At 52.5% G+C, this 19,003-nt stretch overlaps 1 protein-coding gene across 1 annotated transcript; it reads right to left on the reverse strand.

Moving 5' to 3' along the window:
- Positions 1-876: 876 nt before the first annotated feature.
- Positions 877-18,005, reverse strand: scyl1 (SCY1-like, kinase-like 1). The gene is made up of 18 exons (XM_084449061.1): positions 17,830-18,005; positions 16,333-16,473; positions 15,598-15,720; positions 15,151-15,374; positions 14,865-14,955; positions 12,310-12,465; positions 11,899-12,057; positions 11,038-11,145; positions 10,787-10,900; positions 6,986-7,141; positions 6,262-6,450; positions 6,032-6,107; positions 5,336-5,536; positions 4,014-4,162; positions 3,808-3,900; positions 3,090-3,407; positions 2,556-2,637; positions 877-2,364 (listed from the first exon to the last, which is right to left on the reverse strand). The coding sequence occupies exons 1-18, from the start codon at positions 17,935-17,937 to the stop codon at positions 2,240-2,242; spliced, it is 2,613 nt and encodes an 870-aa protein (XP_084305187.1). The 5' UTR covers positions 17,938-18,005; the 3' UTR covers positions 877-2,239.
- Positions 18,006-19,003: the final 998 nt, after the last annotated feature.

Here is a 19,003-nt window from a genome sequence, read left to right on the forward strand (position 1 = left end):
GTTCGGAGGCATGTAGAAGACATTTAAAATCCAGCGCGAGCCAGTATATCCATGTAATGGCGGTGGTCGGGGCACTTAGAATGCAGTTTCTAAAAATCTATTTTCTGCCGTTTCGTGCTGCGCGCATGCAAGTGAGGAAGCTATTTCGTGTCTAAAGACGTTTCTAAAGATCATATTACAGAGGCATGTGAAAAACCACAACAGGCCTATGCTCTATGTAAGCACAACTAGCGATTCATGAAGACAGATTGATGAAAACAACCGTTTCGCGGCAGAAAATAGATTTTTAGAAACTGCATTCCAAGTGCCCCGACCACCGCCATTACATGGATATACTGGCTCGCGCTGGATTTTAAATGTCTTCTACATGCCGCCGAACTACACCAAAGTGATCTCGGTGAGTCAAACGTCTTATATGTCATAAATAAGGTCCAGGTTGTCAAAAACGAGCATTGTCCTTTAAGCCTCACCCACGGTAGGGGAAGGATTGGCCGCCGGGATCAAATCTGGAGTCTGGAGGTGTTTGCCTCTCACTCCGCACGCCAGATGTAGTCCGCCCACCCGGCCTCGCTGATAAGATCTCTGCATTGCTGCAGGAGATCCCGTGCGGCACAAAAGGGCGTCTCGTCTTGAGACGCCGGGGAGGCTCCGCTGTTACAGTGACCCTGTCGCGGAGCAGGTTGTTAGGCTCCATGGCCCGGCAGGCGAGACGTGCCGTGGTCTCCAAACGTTGTATAAAAACACTTGAATTAACCTGATTTAGCATTTGTGGGTAATTGTTGAATTAACCAGTTGTACATTTTGAATAAAATTTCATTTTTTTATTTGGAATAAGTTTACATGGTACACAAGACTTTTTACTAAACAAGACACCCATTCCTCTCCCATACCAACAGTGAACAAACTATCCCCATCCACAACACAAGAGCATCGCTGACCGCCCCGCCACCCCTGGACAGGCCTGCCCTCAAAGAAAGGCACAAATAAAGAAAAGGAAATATCTTTCACTCACATTAACCCGCCACATGAATGCTTTATAGATTGTGACTTGAACCCGTACGTTTACAGGAGTCTACAGTTCTAATTCCCCGGCTTCATCGCCTGTGATGAACATGAAGGCATCGGTTCAGCCGGCCCAGTGACCGCTCTGTGGGTTGTGATTGTGAACGGGTCCAGGTGTGGATTATTACCGAGCGTGAGGTCCAGTTTGAAAACAAAGCCCAGCGTTAATCTCAGGGAGGTACAGTATTAAGCTGTTTGGTAGTAAATTCACACATACAGTACCACGCATGCACAGACCTGTATGTCATCACTCTGCAATTTGTGACTGACATTCAGAACTCATATCTGTGTATCTGAATGAATTTATCATTCACCATTTACACACTTAATGAAATACTATATTGATATATATCATTTTCCATATAAAAATGTTTTTCAGATTCTTCATGTCGTTTTCAGACAAATGTGCCTATGTACACTTTACAACAGCAATATTAATATTTATTTATATAAAAACAGATGATGTCACGTCATGTGTAAAGTCCATCTCCATGATGGTCCGAGTTCTCCTGACTCCGCCTCCTACAGCGTGCCATTAGGTGATGCTCAGGGCTCATATTCACAAAATGTTTAAGTGCTGATCTAGAATCAGGTCCCTCCCTATCCATATAATCTTACTCACTGATCTAAGTTCAAAATCAGAACCTAGATCAGCACTGCTACTCCGAACTGTAAATACAAGCCCGAGACCGGTCTCCCTCTGGTCTCCCTCTGAGCCCCAGACCGGTCTCCCTCTGAGCCCCAGACCGGTCTCCCTCTGAGCCCCAGACCGGTCTCCCTCTGAGCCCCAGACCGGTCTCCCTCTGAGCCCCAGACCCGTCTCCCTCTGAGCCCCAGACCGGTCTCCCTCTGAGCCCCAGACCGGTCTCCCTCTGAGCCCCAGACCGGTCTCCCTCTGAGCCCCAGACCGGTCTCCCTCTGAGCCTGAGACCGGTCTCCCTCTGAGCCCCAGACTGGTCTCCCTCTGAGCCCCAGACCGGTCTCCCTCTGAGCCAGGAAGCAGGTTCCACCAGACCAGGTCCATATCCTCATATCCCCCCTCCTCCTCTCTTGTCCTTTTATTCTGGAATGTCAGGCCCTCCAGGCGGCCGTCTCCTGGCAGGAGGAGGAGAGCAGTCTTGTCGCCTTGCGTTCCCTCTCCTCCTCTCCTCCCTCTCTCTCTCTCTCTCTCGTACGCTCAGTCGATCTTCCGCGCGCCCAGTTTGAGCGGTCCCTTGGCCGCCTTGCGCTCCGCCCGCTTGACCTCCAGCTCCTTCCTCCGTTCCTCGCGCTTCTTCCTGGCCAGCTCCGCCTTGCTGAGGCCTGAGGGGGCGGGGTTTCACAGTCAACAACACTGACACCAGACCGCCGTCATGAACAGCAACCGCGCTGGTCTAGAACCAGTCTTAAATCGGGTGGCTTTGGACCCGGTCGTTACACAGATGCGTGTCGTACGGTGCGCAGATGATGGCGGCGGCGGACGGTGGAAGAAGTGCTTCTGTAGAGAGACTCACCCTGACTGCCGTCCACCGACTCCCAGCTCTCCTCCGCCCCCCAGTCTCCTGTGACCTCCGCCCCCCAGCCGTCACCAGCCTGCTAGGGAACACAACGCACCCACACAAACAACAACAACAAATAAACATACCCATGAGCACCCACACATACCCGTGAGCAATGTCATGAGCACAAACATTGTATATATAAAACATCGCACATACATTACTCTCTGCACACACGCACTGTATATCCTCTCACCACACTCCATTCTGTGTATATTGCATTTGTACTTTTTTTGTGTGGATATATTGTATTCTGTATGTATTTTGTATTTGCACTGTCCTGTCTTTGCAGTCCTGTCCTGCACCCTGTCTAATGTGATGAGTTCTGCACCATCGATCTAAACGAATTCCTAGTATGTGTAAAAACTCTCTCTCTCTCTCTCTCTCTCTCTCCATCTCTCTCCCTGTTGTCTCTTTCTCTCCTCAGTTTTGTCCATCTCTTGTTTCTTTGCTACACAGTCTAAGCTCCGCCCCCTGCCCCCTCCTCACCGTAGCAGTGGGCGTGGCTCTCTGGGACACGCTGGCGAAGGGGTCGCTCTGACCGCCGACCCCCTTGCTGCCGCTGTCCCAGTTGTATTCGCTGGCCGGCCGCACCCCCTCTGGCAGGGCGCTGTTGCTGGGCGGGGGCGTGGCCTCCCCCCCCCCTCCCTCCTCCCAGTCGTTACCCCACCCCCCCTCCTCGCCTGGGGAGCTCTGGCCCTGCCCCTCCGCCTCCTTCTCATTGGACCAGCTGTCGTCGGCGTCCCAGCCCGAGCTGCTCCAATCAGAGCTCTGCTTTTTCACGGCCTCAGAGGACGTCCCGCCCACCTGGGAACGAAAGCCGGAGGAAGGTGGAGATTAGAGAGGAAATGGACGCTTCACACGGGAAACTAGGACACAACTTTTGTGTAGCTTGACACTGCGTCAGTGCACTCCCTTCTCTAATCTCCTCTGCTCCTGCCTCTTAGAATGACCTTATTTAAAGGGCTAGTTCAGAGTTTTGCATGCCGCCAAAGCCCGAATGAGAGACAGCATGGAATCAGCTGAAAATGTTCTCATCAATCAACATTACAGGTAAGTCGTGAATGAGGCTCTATATTCAACATTCTGAACTAGCCCTTTAAACATGTTAATAATAATAATAATAATAATAAATTTTATTTATAACACACTTTTCATTTAAAAATCTCAGAGTGCGGTTGGGATTCCAACCAGGAAAAATACATACAGCTCTCTCATTGGCCTTCTTTTTGACTGAGGAGATTCCTGACCAATCAGAGGAGTTCCAGTCATCTTGTTCCGCCTGTGCCTTCCCCGTGTCCTGTGTGTTTTGAGGGCGGGGGACAGAGAGCGGTTGAGAGATGACTCTCTCTTACACAGGGCACATAAATATCACAGTCGTTCAGGTCCTACACGGTCTCCCGAGTCTCTCACCTCTAAACTCCCCCAGTCCTCATCATCCCAGCGGTCTCCGATTGGCTCATCGTCCTTGTCCGTCACCGCGGTCTGAGCGTCTGATTGGTTGGCATGGCTAGTAGCGGCGTGGCGAGTCGTGGAGGGCTGTGGTGGTTTAGTCTCCGAGCCTAGGAGAGGGATGGGAGAGGAAGACTGAGGACCTGCAGAGTCTGGTCTCTAGATAATTAACTAGCACTGCAGTGCTACAAGACCTACAGAGGTACTACAGAGGTACCAAGACCTACAGAGGTACTATAGAGGTACTACAGAGGTTCTAAGACCTACAGAGGTACTACAGAGGTACTAAGACCTACAGAGGTACTATAGAGGTACCAAGACCTACAGAGGTACAATACTAAGACCTACAGAGGTACTAAGACCTACAGAGGTACTATAGAGGTACTAAGACCTACAGAGGTACTATAGAGGTACTACAGAGGTACTAAGACCTACAGAGGTACTATAGAGGTACCAAGACCTACAGAGGTACTATAGAGGTACTACAGAGGTACTAAGACCTACAGAGGTACTACAGAGGTACTAAGACCTACAGAGGTACTATAGAGGTACTACAGAGGTTCTAAGACCTACAGAGGTACTATAGAGGTACTACAGAGGTACTAAGACCTACAGAGGTACTAAGACCTACAGAGGTACTATAGAGGTACCAAGACCTACAGAGGTACTATAGAGGTACTAAGACCTACAGAGGTACTATAGAGGTACTAAGACCTACAGAGGTACTACAGAGGTACTAAGACCTACAGAGGTACTATAGAGGTACTACAGAGGTTCTAAGACCTACAGAGGTACTATAGAGGTACTACAGAGGTACTAAGACCTACAGAGGTACTAAGACCTACAGAGGTACTATAGAGGTACTACAGAGGTACTAAGACCTACAGATGTACTTTAGAGGTACTAAGACCTACAGAGGTACTACAGAGGTACTAAGACCTACAGAGGTACTACAGAGGTACTAAGACCTACAGAGGTACTACAGAGGTACTAAGACCTACAGAGGTACTATAGAGGTACTACAGAGGTACTAAGACCTACAGATGTACTTTAGAGGTACTAAGACCTACAGAGGTACTACAGAGGTACTAAGACCTATAGAGGTACTACAGTGGTACTAAGTGCTGAACTTGGAAGTGACAGTGAGTACTACAATACACAACAAAGATTACTTTAGTGCTTTTAGCATCACAAGGGCAAACTCCATAAGAAGTAGCGCAGAGGTACTGTCGCGCAGCGCGAGGACAGATGGCCCGTCTCCGGTTCCAGACGGGGGTTCTCACCGGCGGGGCTGGAGGCTGCGTCCACGCCGGGGCTCCCAGCGCGGGGGGGCGCGGCGGTGGGCGTGGCCTCTGCCGGGACGCCCTCTGACCCGGGGACGTTGCGGATCAGCTTGGAGGTCAGCGACGACACGCCCGTCACCGCCCAGCCCGCCCAGCTGGCCGCCGCTCCCGTCGGCTGCACTGATGACATCACATCCTTTTCTGAGGAGGAAGTGTTAGAGACTCAAATGACTGGTCTGAATCTACTCCTTGACCCGCGTTCTTGCTCTCGCGTGTTGGAACAAACTGGACGGATCAGAGCCAATCGGAGAACACGATTCCATTGTGCGTATGGAACAGGCGCTCGCCAGGATGGTTCCACCCTGATTTGCCCCTCACTGGGTTCCCCCTGGGGTCCTCTATCAGGGACTATAAAGTCACAGCACAAAAAGCAGAAAGTTCAGTAGCGTAGCTGGTTAAAGATGGCTGAAGCTGGGAGGTGGTCGCGTGTGTTTGGAGGTCAGAGGGCCCAAAACCCAACCCAGTCAGACGGGCCACACCCTGGGACACCTGTGGTACCTTATCAAGTCCTCTCAGACATTAACCACAGCCAGTGTATATGGGTTGCGTGTGTGTGTGTGTATGTGTGTGTGTGTCTGGAGGGGGGGGGGGGGGGGTGTCTATGGTTGGGGAGCTGTAGGTGAGTGAGTGTGTTACCTATCTCTGCCAGCTTGGTGGGGTCTTCTGACACTGTCTCCAGCTTGGTGAGGAAACTCCTGATGGCCTTGAACGCCTGAAGGGGGGGGGGGGGGGGGGGGGGGGTCAGTGAAGCGGTCAGACGACTCTCACAAAGTGCATTGAAGGGGATATAGAGGGGATGATTATTAGTGTTCAGTGATGTGTTAGAGGCGCTGAGCCGAGCGCCGGTGGGAGGCTCTGCCCTTCACCTGCTCCCTGACGTTCTTGTCGGGGTCGACGGCGAGGGCGCAGAGGGTGGGCAGGACGCGCGCGGCGCTCTCCGTCACGCCGTAGAAGTTGTGCGTGGCGGCGAAGCCCAGCACGCCGGCCGCCCGCGAGGCCGGGAACGGGTCCTTGGTGGCGCGCGAGAACGCCGAGATCAGAACGCGCTGACGCGTCTACGGGAGAGAGGAGAGGAGGGGGGCGGAGCCGGGGGAGGGGCTTAGACTGTCTGTAGCAAAGAAACAAGAGATGGAAAAACTGAGGAGAGAAAGAGACAAGAGGGAGAGAGATGGAGAGAGAGAGAGCTAGGGATAGAGAGAGAGAGAGAGAGAGAGAGATAGGGATAGAGAGATAGATAGAGAGAGTTAGGGATACATAGAGAGAGAGATATAGGGATAGAGAGAGAGAGAGAGAGAGAGAGAGAGACAGAGAGCTAGGGATAGAGAGATAGATAGAGAGAGTTAGGGATACATAGAGAGATATATATAGGGATAGAGAGACAGAGATAAGAATAGAGAGAGAGAGGGATAGATAGAGACAAAGACAGAGAGATATAGGGAGAGAGAGAAAGAGGGGGATAGATAGATAGAGAGCGAGAGAGAGATTGAGAGAGAGAGAGAAAGAAAAAGAGAGGGATAGAGAGAAACCGAAACTACAACAAAAGACTTGGTGTGTTGGCGCTGGCTGCGGCCTGGGTGAGGCTGTAGTTACCCCGGCGTTGAGGTAGGGGGCGATCTTGCCCAGGCACACGGTGGTGTTGCAGCGGATGGGGCCCTGCTCGTCTCTGGCCTGCAGACGGGCAAAGTGACGCATCAGCTCCTGGTTCAGGTTGCTCTCGCTCAGCTTGGGGGCCAACAGCAGCATGGACTGAGAGGAGAGAGAGAGAGAGAGAGAGACGAGAGAGAAAGAGAGAGAGAAAAAGAGAGGGAGAGAGAAAAAGAGAGAGACCTTTGACCTTTAGTAATCCCTTTATTGGTGCAATAAAATTAAGTTAAAATCAAGGAACAGGCCATTTCACAACATAAACATATAAAATATTTTAAAAAATTAATAAAAACAAGTGAAAACAAAAGCCAGCAGTAGCATGTTATTAGCTACCGTACAAAACAAATCAGTCTCTTTTGCACCTCCCTCAGAAGCTGGTCAGGAGGACTAACAGAGCACTGTTCCAGTCCCCTCCCAGGACTAACAGAGCACTGTTCCAGTCCCCTCCCAGGACTAACAGAGCACTGTTCCAGTCCCCTCCCAGGACTAACAGAGCACTGTTCCAGTCCCCTCCCAGGACTAACAGCACTGTTCCAGTCCCCTCCCAGGACTAACAGCACTGTTCCAGTCCCCTCCCAGGACTAACAGCACTGTTCCAGTCCCCTCCCAGGACTAACAGCACTGTTCCAGTCCCCTCCCAGGACTAACAGCACTGTTCCAGTCCCCTCCCAGGACTAACAGCACTGTTCCAGTCCCCTCCCAGGACTAACAGCACTGTTCCAGTCCCCTCCCAGGACTAACAGCACTGTTCCAGTCCCCTCCCAGGACTAACAGCACTGTTCCAGTCCCCTCCCAGGACTAACAGAGCACTGTTCCAGTCCCCTCCCAGGACTAACAGCACTGTTCCAGTCCCCTCCCAGGACTAACAGCACTGTTCCAGTCCCCTCCCAGGACTAACAGCACTGTTCCAGTCCCCTCCCAGGACTAACAGCACTGTTCCAGTCCCCTCCCAGGACTAACAGCACTGTTCCAGTCCCCTCCCAGGACTAACAGCACTGTTCCAGTCCCCTCCCAGGACTAACAGCACTGTTCCAGTCCCCTCCCAGGACTAACAGAGCACTGTTCCAGTCCCCTCCCAGGACTAACAGCACTGTTCTAGTCCCCTCCCAGGACTAACAGCACTGTTCCAGTCCCCTCCCAGGACTAACAGCACTGTTCCAGTCCCCTCCCAGGACTAACAGCACTGTTCCAGTCCCCTCCCAGGACTAACAGCACTGTTCCAGTCCCCTCCCAGGACTAACAGCACTGTTCCAGTCCCCTCCCAGGACTAACAGCACTGTTCCAGTCCCCTCCCAGGACTAACAGAGCACTGTTCCAGTCCCCTCCCAGGACTAACAGCACTGTTCCAGTCCCCTCCCAGGACTAACAGCACTGTTCTAGTCCCCTCCCAGGACTAACAGCACTGTTCCAGTCCCCTCCCAGGACTAACAGAGCACTGTTCCAGTCCCCTCCCAGGACTAACAGCACTGTTCCAGTCCCCTCCCAGGACTAACAGAGCACTGTTCCAGTCCCCTCCCAGGACTAACAGCACTGTTCCAGTCCCCTCCCAGGACTAACAGCACTGTTCCAGTCCCCTCCCAGGACTAACAGAGCACTGTTCCAGTCCCCTCCCAGGACTAACAGAGCACTGTTCCAGTCCCCTCCCAGGACTAACAGCACTGTTCCAGTCCCCTCCCAGGACTAACAGCACTGTTCCAGTCCCCTCCCAGGACTAACAGAGCACTGTTCTAGTCCCCTCCCAGGACTAACAGCACTGTTCCAGTCCCCTCCCAGGACTAACAGCACTGTTCCAGTCCCCTCCCAGGACTAACAGCACTGTTCCAGTCTCCTCCCAGGACTAACAGAGCACTGTTCCAGTCCCTCCCAGGACTAACAGAGCACTGTTCCAGTCCCCTCCCAGGACTAACAGCACTGTTCCAGTCCCCTCCCAGGACTAACAGAGCACTGTTCTAGTCCCCTCCCAGGACTAACAGAGCATTGTTCCAGTCCCCTCCCAGGACTAACAGCACTGTTCCAGTCCCCTCCCAGGACTAACAGCACTGTTCCAGTCCCCTCGCAGGACTAACAGAGCACTGTTCCAGTCCCCTCCCAGAACTAACAGCACTGTTCCAGTCCCCTCCCAGGACTAACAGCACTGTTCCAGTCCCCTCCCAGGACTAACAGCACTGTTCCAGTCCCCTCCCAGGACTAACAGCACTGTTCCAGTCCCCTCCCAGGACTAACAGCACTGTTCCAGTCTCCTCCCAGGACTAACAGCACTGCCATCCAGCTGTTTAAGCTCATCATTAAGCTTGTGAAATAGCCTACAACACTCCGCCCCAGTGCCGTATGCATAAATATTCACTAAAATATAAATGGTGTCCCTGATCTTTGCCTGCACTACCAGCAGTCTACCCTTCTCCACCTCACACACCTCCACATCCGTCAGGTTCGTACGCTGTGATGAGCCTACTGCTACTCCAGCACTGACGTTTGGCCCATGGCTTAACAACACCGGCCCCTCCCAACCCATCCCCCATGCCACCTCATCGTCTACAGTACTGGGGACCTCCTGCATAAATAACACATCCAGGTCTTTTGACCTAACCAGCTCATTTACCGAACCCAATTTGCTCCTGTCCCGTCCTCCATTAATGTTTAAAGTGCCCCGTCTTCAACTCCTCCATGAAGAGACAGAGAAGAAAAAAACTGCATGTAAACACAGTTGGAAAACCCCTGTAAGAGAAGGAAACCTTGTGTGTGTCACCCATTTTGAAACCCAAATGTAATTTTCCTTTTCTTAAAACCTTATTTATAGAGACTTATTCGCCTTATTCACTTCAGCTGCCATAGTGGTCAGTCTGATGTAATGAGGGGTGCGGATGCGGAAGTGCCCGTTGACTTCAATGTTAAAAGTTCACTGTAAAAACACCACTTCAAGAACCAAAATAACAGGCTGAATACACTATCGGGGTTACAAACTCATCATTACCAGACTCATACCAGACTCACATGGGAGTGAATGCAGCTGACGGCTAACTATGGCTCATTCACCTCCATGTATTTCCAAACGCGAAAACAAGGGCAGTGAAAAACACCCCTTCCCCTGACCCCTTCCCCTGACGCCCTGACCCCTTCCCCTGATGCCCTGACCCCTTCCCCTGACGCCCTGACTCCCTGACCCCTTCCCGACACCCCCACCCCTTCACCTGACGACCCCACCTCTTCCCCTGACTCCCCTGACACCCCCACCCCTTCACCTGACGCCACCACCACACAAAGTTTAGAAAGTCCAAGAGCATAAACTGAAACCGGTAAAACTCATTCAAACTCACTCAACAAACTTTCCCCTCCACCAAACACTCACTCACACACGACAGAGAGAGAGAGAGAGAGAGAGAGAGAGAGAGGGAGGGAGAGGGAGAGGGAGAGGGAGAGGGAGAGGGAGAGGGAGAGGGAGAGGGAGAGGGAGAGAGAGAGAGAGAGAGGGAGAGGGAGAGGGAGAGGGAGAGAGAGAGAGAGAGAGGGAGAGGGAGAGGGAGAGACAGAGACAGAGACAGAGAGAGGGAGAGAGAGACAGAGAGAGGGGGAGAGAAAGAGAAAGAGAGAGAGAGAGAGAGGGAGAGAGAGAGGGAGAGAGAGAGAGAGAGAGAGAGAGAGAGAGGGGGACAGAGAGCGGGAGAGATGGATGAGATCTCAGTTCTGTCACATGAACACTGCCATGTGCAGCGTAGCTCTAACAGCTCTAACAGCGTTCTGAGTTCTGACCTTGACCGTCTGCTCTCTGATGGCCGGGTTTGTGTCCGTGAAGCCGTGAACGACGTGCGGGAAGATCTGGGAGTTGACCGCCGCCTCGTTCAGATACTGGATGAACTGCTCCATCTGAGGAGAGAGGAGAGAGGGAGGGTGAGAGACTACGAGAGAGAGACAGGGAGACGTGAAGAAGTAGACGAGCGTAAAAGGAAGTTGGCGGGTGGCGCCCCCCGCTGTGCGGCCGCAGGAGGGCGGGCGTGGCTAACCTGCTGCAGCAGCCGGATCCTCATGGCTCGGTCTGTGGAGGAGAACATCTTGACTATGACGGGGATGATCTTCTGCTGGTACTCGTCCGCCGACAGGAACTTCCCCACCTGGCAGACGGAGAGAGGGAGGGGAGGAGAAGAGGGACCGAGCGGAGAGAGGGGCGGAGGTCAGCAGGTGTTCAGTAATCAACGTTCAATTCCTCCATATCAAAAAAGTCCTCCCGTCTAGAAAACTCATTCTGAGCAAACTGAAGCAGACTGAATTGTGATTTTAAACACAAAGCTCAATGAGATAACTTTTTTTATGGTTCAATATTAACCTTTACTTTGGTTATTGGTTTATGAATTGGCCTTAGCAAGACCCCAAAAATCATTTTCATGACATGAGACTGCATGAGACCCTGTGAATTTATTATTTTAGAATTTCGGTGTACTGGCTATTACACTGGCGGGAAATCTTGTTGTGGAAAGGGAAGAGACGCGTTTTGTGTGTCACAATACCAGGAAGACAACAACCGAAATGAAATCTACATGCACATAAAAGAAAGACCTGCATTGAAGCCATCCTTCCAGAAAGTAGTTACAATCTTCCAATCCAGTCTGCGCCACGGGCGTTTGTTATCTTTTTTCCCCCCCATCATTACAGCGAGTGAGTGGGGGATTGTGGGAAGTGTGGATCTTAAAACGCAGTGCCGATTTTATCACGACCAGCGGGGCCGCCAAAGTGCTGAGATATCTCATGTAGCTTTAGTAATGGTCAGATCCTAAGACCGTTATTCAGTGCATCTGCATCCTTTGCTGCTCCACTCGTGGTGGGCGGAGCGACATGGCGGAGCGACACGGCGGAGCGACACGGCGTACCTTGAAGAGTGGCGTGAGGACGACAGCGCCGGCGTTGCCAAACTCGAAGGCGGTGAGCAGCTGGGGGAGAACCTTGTGTTTGCAGAAGTCCTCCGGGAACGAGTCCAGGTTCTCACTCAGGTCCTGGAAGAACTGCTGCTTCTCCGCAGGGTCCTTGATCTGGACACACAGGTGCACACATACACACATACACGCACACACACATACACGCACACACGCACGCACGCACACACACACACACAGATATGTGCACATACACAAACAGACAGGCAGACACACACACTCACGCAGACACACACACGCACACACACACAATGAGACAGAGTCAGAGACACACAAGCTTTTCTACAGAATGGATGTGTGTGTGTGTGCGTGCGTTCGTGTGTGTGTGTGTGGTTCAGCCTCCTGCACCTGGATCTCCTCCAGGAAGAGGTTGCTCTCTACGAAGCTGTTGCTGAGGAAGCAGCCGGGGGCGCGGCAGTTCTGGAGGAAGCGGGCGGGGCTGGGCCGGGCCCGGGGGTTGGCTCCCACCAGCTCACAGTACTGAGGAACCAGCGCCTTGGGGATCTGGAGAGGAAGAACACATGACCATCAGATGAGGTCTCACATGGTAAGACTTTCCCTGAAGCAGCTCAGTCGGACTCGGAACTGTGTGTGCGTGTGACACAGAGAGAGAGAGAGAGAGAGAGAGAGAGAGAGAGAGAGAGAGGGAGAGAGGGAGAGACAGAGAGAGAAAGAGACAGAGACAGAGACAGAGACAGAGACAGAGAACTATAGTTTTAATTTGTATTTTTTTGTGTCATTTGTAAATTATGAATTTGTAACCAACTGTAATGAGCACAACAGAGCCGGCCGCAACATTTCACTGTTATTGAACACTAATGTTTACATGTGACAAATAATACCTGAATCTCAATCTGAATAGATGGATGGACTGTGGAGCTGAGAATGAGATGATGAGATGGGCAGGAGGCCGGGGAGAGGAGGGGTGAGGCCAGGGAGAGGAGGGGTGAGGCCAGGGAGAGGAGGGGTGAGGCCAGGGAGAGGAGGGGTGAGGCCAGGGAGAGGAGAGGAGGGGTGAGGCCAGGGAGAGGAGGGGTGAGGCCTGGGAGAGGAGGGGTGAGGCCAGGAGAGGAGGGGTGAGGCCAGGGAGAGGAGGGGTGAGGCCAGGAGAGGAGGGGTGAGGCCAGGAGAGGAGAGGTGAGGCCAGGGAGAGGAGGGGTGAGGCCAGGGAGAGGAGGGGTGAGGCCAGGGAGAGGAGTGGTGAGGCCAGGGAGAGGAGGGGTGAGGCCAGGGAGAGGAGGGGTGAGGCCAGGAGAGGAGAGGTGAGGCCAGGGAGAGGAGGGTGAGGCCAGGGAGAGGAGGCTGAGGCCAGGAGAGGAGGGGTGAGGCCAGGAGAGGTGAGGCCAGGGAGAGGAGGCTGAGGCCAGGGAGAGGAGGGGTGAGGCCAGGGAGAGGAGGGGTGAGGCCAGGAGAGGAGAGGTGAGGCCAGGAGAGGAGGGGTGAGGCCAGGAGAGGAGGGGTGAGGCCAGGAGAGGAGGGTGAGGCCAGGAGAGGAGGGGTGAGGCCAGGGAGAGGAGAGGTGAGGCCAGGGAGAGGAGGAGTGAGGCCAGGAGAGGAGGGTGAGGCCAGGGAGAGGAGAGGTGAGGCCAGGGAGAGAAGAGGAGAGGAGAGGCCAGGGAGAGAAGAGGAGAGGAGAGGAGAGGCCAGGGAGAGAAGAGGAGAGGAGAGGAGAGGCCAGGGAGAGAAGAGGAGAGGAGAGGTGAGGCCAGGGAGAGAAGAGGAGAGGAGGGTGAGGCCAGGAGAGGAGGGGGGAGGCCAGGAGAGGAGGGTGAGGCCAGGGAGAGGAGAGGTGAGGCCAGGGAGAGAAGAGGAGAGGAGAGGCCAGGGAGAGAAGAGGAGAGGAGAGGAGAGGCCAGGGAGAGAAGAGGAGAGGAGAGGTGAGGCCAGGGAGAGAAGAGGAGAGGAGGGTGAGGCCAGGAGAGGAGGGGGGAGGCCAGGAGAGGAGGGTGAGGCCAGGAGAGGAGGGGTGAGGCCAGGGAGAGGAGAGGTGATGTGAGGCCAGGGAGAGGAGAGGTGAGGCCAGGGAGAGAAGAGGAGAGGAGAGGCCAGGGAGAGGAGAGGAGAGGCCAGGGAGAGGAGAGGTGAGGCCAGGGAGAGGAGAGGAGAGGTGAGGCCAGGGAGAGGAGGGGTGAGGCCAGGAGAGGAGGGGTGAGGCCAGGGAGAGGAGGGGTGATGTGAGGCCAGGGAGAGGAGGGGTGAGGCCAGGGAGAGAAGAGGAGAGGAGAGGTGAGGCCAGGGAGAGAAGAGGAGAGGAGAGGTGAGGCCAGGGAGAGAAGAGGAGAGGAGAGGTGAGGCCAGGGAGAGAGAGGAGAGGAGAGGTGAGGCCAGGGAGAGAAGAGGAGAGGAGAGGTGAGGCCAGGGAGAGAGAGGAGAGGAGAGGTGAGGGCAGGGAGAGAAGAGGAGAGGAGAGGTGAGGCCAGGGAGAGGAGAGGAGAGGTGAGGCCAGGGAGAGGAGAGGTGAGGCCAGGGAGAGGAGGGGTGAGGCCAGGGAGAGGAGGGGTGATGTGAGGCCAGGGAGAGGAGAGGTGAGGCCAGGGAGAGAAGAGGAGAGGAGAGGTGAGGCCAGGGAGAGAAGAGGAGAGGAGAGGTGAGGCCAGGGAGAGAAGAGGAGAGGAGAGGTGAGGCCAGGGAGAGGAGAGGAGAGGTGAGGCCAGGGAGAGGAGGGGTGAGGAGAGGTGAGGCCAGGGAGAGGAGGGGTGATGTGAGGCCAGGGAGAGGAGAGGTGAGGCCAGGGAGAGGAGGGGTGATGTGAGACCAGGGGTGGTGTGAGGCCAGGTGGGGTGAGGCCAGAGAGAGGACAGAAGAGGCAAGGCCAGGCAGAGGAGGGGTGAGGTGAGGCCAGGCAGAGGAGGGGTGAGGTGAGGCCAGGTTTGGTGAGGCCAGGCCGAGGAGAGGAGCTGTACCTTCCCCAGGGAGCGTAGGGAGGAGGCGCGGGGCAGCGGCCCATTGAAAACCTCCCAGATCAGGCATCCCAGACGCCAGACGTCCCCGGCCCTGGAGGACACGCCGCGCACGTCACACGTCACACGTCACACGCACACGCATGACCTCAACACTGACAATGACTGATGCACTGTATGACTGATGTATCTAATGTACTGTATATTATTGATGATGAAAACTGTATATTATTGATGATGACAACATTGATGTATTCTTGTTCTCTCACGCTCCTTTTCGCCCTCTCACCATTTCTCGCCACCGCCGCTGCTGGGTGTTTCGGGCGGGTCGTATTTCTCCAGGGCGGGGTTAACTGCCTTTGGGGCGGGAAGCGAGGAGGGCTCCGCCTGCGCCGGAGTCACGTGATCCAGACCGCCCAGCTTCCATTCGCCGGCCCGGTCCACGAACACCGCCCACATTCCCAGGTTGTTGTGGAGCAGGTGGCAGTCGGTCACCAGGAAACTCAGAGCTTTCTACGGGGGGGGGGACAGGAAGAGAGAGAGAATAATGTGTGTGTGTGTGTGTGTGTGAGAGAGAGAGAGAGAGAGAGAGAGGGGGAGACAGAGAGAGAGAGAGAGAGGGAGAGAGACAGAGAGAGAGGGAGAGAGAGGGAAGGAGAGAGAGAGGGGGGGGAGAAAGAGAGAGAGAAAAGATACAACTAATAGACATGTAAAGATATGTCCCCCCCCCACTGACCACAATCTGGTGGAGCCCCCAAGACACTTCCAGCTCCCCAGAGCCCCCACTCTCCGCCTGGGCTTTCAGGTGGGCGGCCAGGGGGGTCACCTGCTCGGTCACCAAGTACAGGTTCTTCTCTGTCTGTAATCACACACACACACACACACACACACACACACACACACACACACACAACATTAACATTCTGCTTCTCAGCTTTGAGATTTAAATACAGTACAGCCTGTTTTTGATGTTCAGTACTTATGAGAACGCGAACGTTCAAGTCTCTTTTCATAATTGGAGAGATGTAGAGTAGGCTAAACAGCTAAGAAGGGGACACAGCTACGAGGGCAGAAGGAGCTGCATGACATGGTAGCAGCCCCGAGGCCTCTCCCCTCTCATACGTTAGCACTAGAACACTTAGCACTACTGAATCCTCTCTATGTAAGATGGAGGACAGGCAGGAAGGGGAAGTGGTTGATTCAGATGTTGACATACTCACCTCAGTCTGTGTGAAGAGAGAGAGAGATACGGGAGGAGACTGAGAACGCTGACAGACAGCAGAGCAACTTACTCCAGTATCCATCTACCTTTGTATTTATTATTATGTATTTATTATTTATGCATGATCCAATTTTTGCTCTAGTCCCTTGGCTACTGAAACTTCACCAGCCAACAGTCCAATACTTCTAGGTTACAATTTACACTGTTGACTTTAGTTACAATGCAGAGAGAGAGCGCACAAACACACACCTCCAGTCCATCGACGTAGGCGAGGATATTGGGATGTCGGAGGGTCTTCATGCGTTTGAAGGCAGCCTTGGCTAGCTGGGTCTGCTCTTCGGTCCCCAGGGCCACATCGTAGACAAATACCGACACTGGCTCCCCACCCGTCTGGAGGGAGGAAGGAGTGGTGGGGTTAGTGGGTTGGGGGGAAATGAAGTACAAACTAAACAGGTATCTCTCATCATATTGACTAATGTCACCAGACAGTCAATACACTTGACTACACACACAAAACGTGGAATGATGGTGGTTGCAATACACTACATCCCTGACCCAAAATGTGACCACAAAGCTAAAAATATAGCAGTAGTTGTATGGAAACGTATAGTTTCCATGTTACTAGCTGTTATTGAAGCTGGTAATGGTATGCTCACGTTAGATAACGTTAGCTACCCTAGCTAGGGTTGGTTGATGAACATCTTCAGAGACAGAGAGACTTGCTTGCATTGTCAGCCAAGGTGTGCTTACATGACTAATTTGGTTAAGTCACAAGCTTAACAACAGAACAAGTCGTGGCCAGTGATGTATTAAACTAAGAGAGAGAGAGGGAGAGTAACTGGGTCGTGGCTAGCAGGTTAGCTAGTGCTAATGGTGCGTTCGTTTGTGGTCGGAGGTGGCAAGTCGCAAGTGGCAAAATACCTACCTCCGACCTGTGTGCATTCAGCTATATACCATTATATCACAGTTACCTAGTTATATCTATATACCATTATATCACAGTTACCTAGTTATATCTATATACCATTATATCACAGTTACCTAGTTATATCTATATACCATTATATCACAGTTACCTAGTTATATCTATATACCATTATATCACAGTTACCTAGTTATATCTATATACCATTATATCACAGTTATCTAGTTATATCTATATACCATTATATCACAGTTACCTAGTTATATCTAGTGCATTCGAGCAACTGGAGGCTGAGAAACATATCCGAATTTGCGACGAGGAAGTGCGAGTTCATGCGGTGTTTTATTTAATCATTCCTAGTAGCAAGTCGCAATTTGCCACCTCCCAGTTATAAACGAACGCACCATAACCATGGCTATCGTTACGGCTCAGAGATTGACGTGGCGAGAAATACGTGGCTCTGCTGCGTTGCTAACGGTCCCTTGCATGCTAACTAGCAGCTAATCATTACCGTTTTAAAATAAAAGGTCATGAAGTACGTGTCACACGGTGCCAGTCTGTTACATTATGTATTATTTTACTTTTCAACATAAAAAGATAGACGGGGGTGATCTGTCAACAAAGCAACACGACTAACATTAGCTAGCAAGCTAGCCTAGTGGTTAACTAGCCTAGCCTAGCCTAGCTAGCATCATCGGCTAAGCTATCCTAGTGGTTAACTAGCCTAGCAAGCTAGCACTAGCTAGCATCATCGGCTAAGCTATCCCCAGAGAGGCCTTGGCCGAACCAGGTTGTGATATCTTGTCCATCGTCCCTCTCACCTTCCTCTTGCCCCGATGGAGGGTCCATATCCCGGACGATTCTTGTGTGTCGGGCAGAATTTCATAATTGAAGTCTTTGACTGGATCCCGGGCAAAAAAGGACCACATCTCCCCTTTGCTCCAGACTTCATCAAGCAAACAACAGCAGTAGGTGAAGCCTTGCTGTCCTGGTACTGGCTAGCTGGTCCTGGTCCTGGTCCTGGTCCTGGTCCTGGTCCTGGTCCTGGTCCTGGTCCTGGTACTGGGACTAGCTGGTAGCTCCTGTCTGGTGTGTGGCTGGTCTGGGGTCTGCCTAACTTGTTTCGCCGCTAGAGGGGACTGATGTGTTCTTCTGCATTTCCATAATGTAAATAATATGTTCCTAGACTGGGTTTTGTCCTGCTTTTTGTTTAAATGTCTATAATGACTTGCTTTTTGTTTTAATGCTTTTAATTTGTCCTGCCTTTTGTTTTAAATGTCTATAATGTCTTGCTTTTTGTTTTAATGCTTTTAATGTCTCATGTAAAGCACCTTGAATTGCCCTGTGGCTGAAATGTGCTATATAAATAAACTTGCCTTGCCTTGCCTTGCCTGGGACTGGGTTGTGTACTTCACAGCACATACGGTCACATGCTTTTCAAGGAAGGAGTTTTTTTTTAAGACCAAAATGTTTATTCAGCACATTCGGTACAGACTAAAAATAATCCGTATACCAGTATTTAGCAGTGTCGCCTCACAGCAAAAAGGTCCTGGGTTCAATTCTCGCTTGGGACAATGTCAGTACTGGGGATGCTGACAGGTCATCAGGTCGGGTACCTCCCGGGCTTTTCTGTGCGGAGTTTGCATGTTCACAAGGGTTTCCTCCCAATAACCCAATATAAATGACATGCAAAGAACAGATGCTCTTCAGTCCTGTCCCTGACCACTGAGCACTGACTTGGTCCCCCGGGTGCCACTGATGAGGCTGCCCACTGCTCCTAGCGGCCCCCTGGAGGACTTCTTGGATGGGAAAATTCTGCCGGCGACCCCCAAAGTTGCATGCGTGTTGTGTGGTGTCTCCACTCTCCTGTGTGTACCACTGTGTCACATGAGTTGATTAAAGACCGCTCAGGTCTGTAATGATTTTATCAGGATCCTTTTTTGCATGTAGCCCATACATCTATATTTTGAGTATAAAACGCTCGTGCACTCTGCC

The sequence above is a fragment of the Borostomias antarcticus genome, assembly GCF_949987555.1.
Source record: "Borostomias antarcticus genome assembly, chromosome: 14".
Classification (NCBI taxonomy): Eukaryota; Metazoa; Chordata; class Actinopteri; order Stomiiformes; family Stomiidae; genus Borostomias; species Borostomias antarcticus.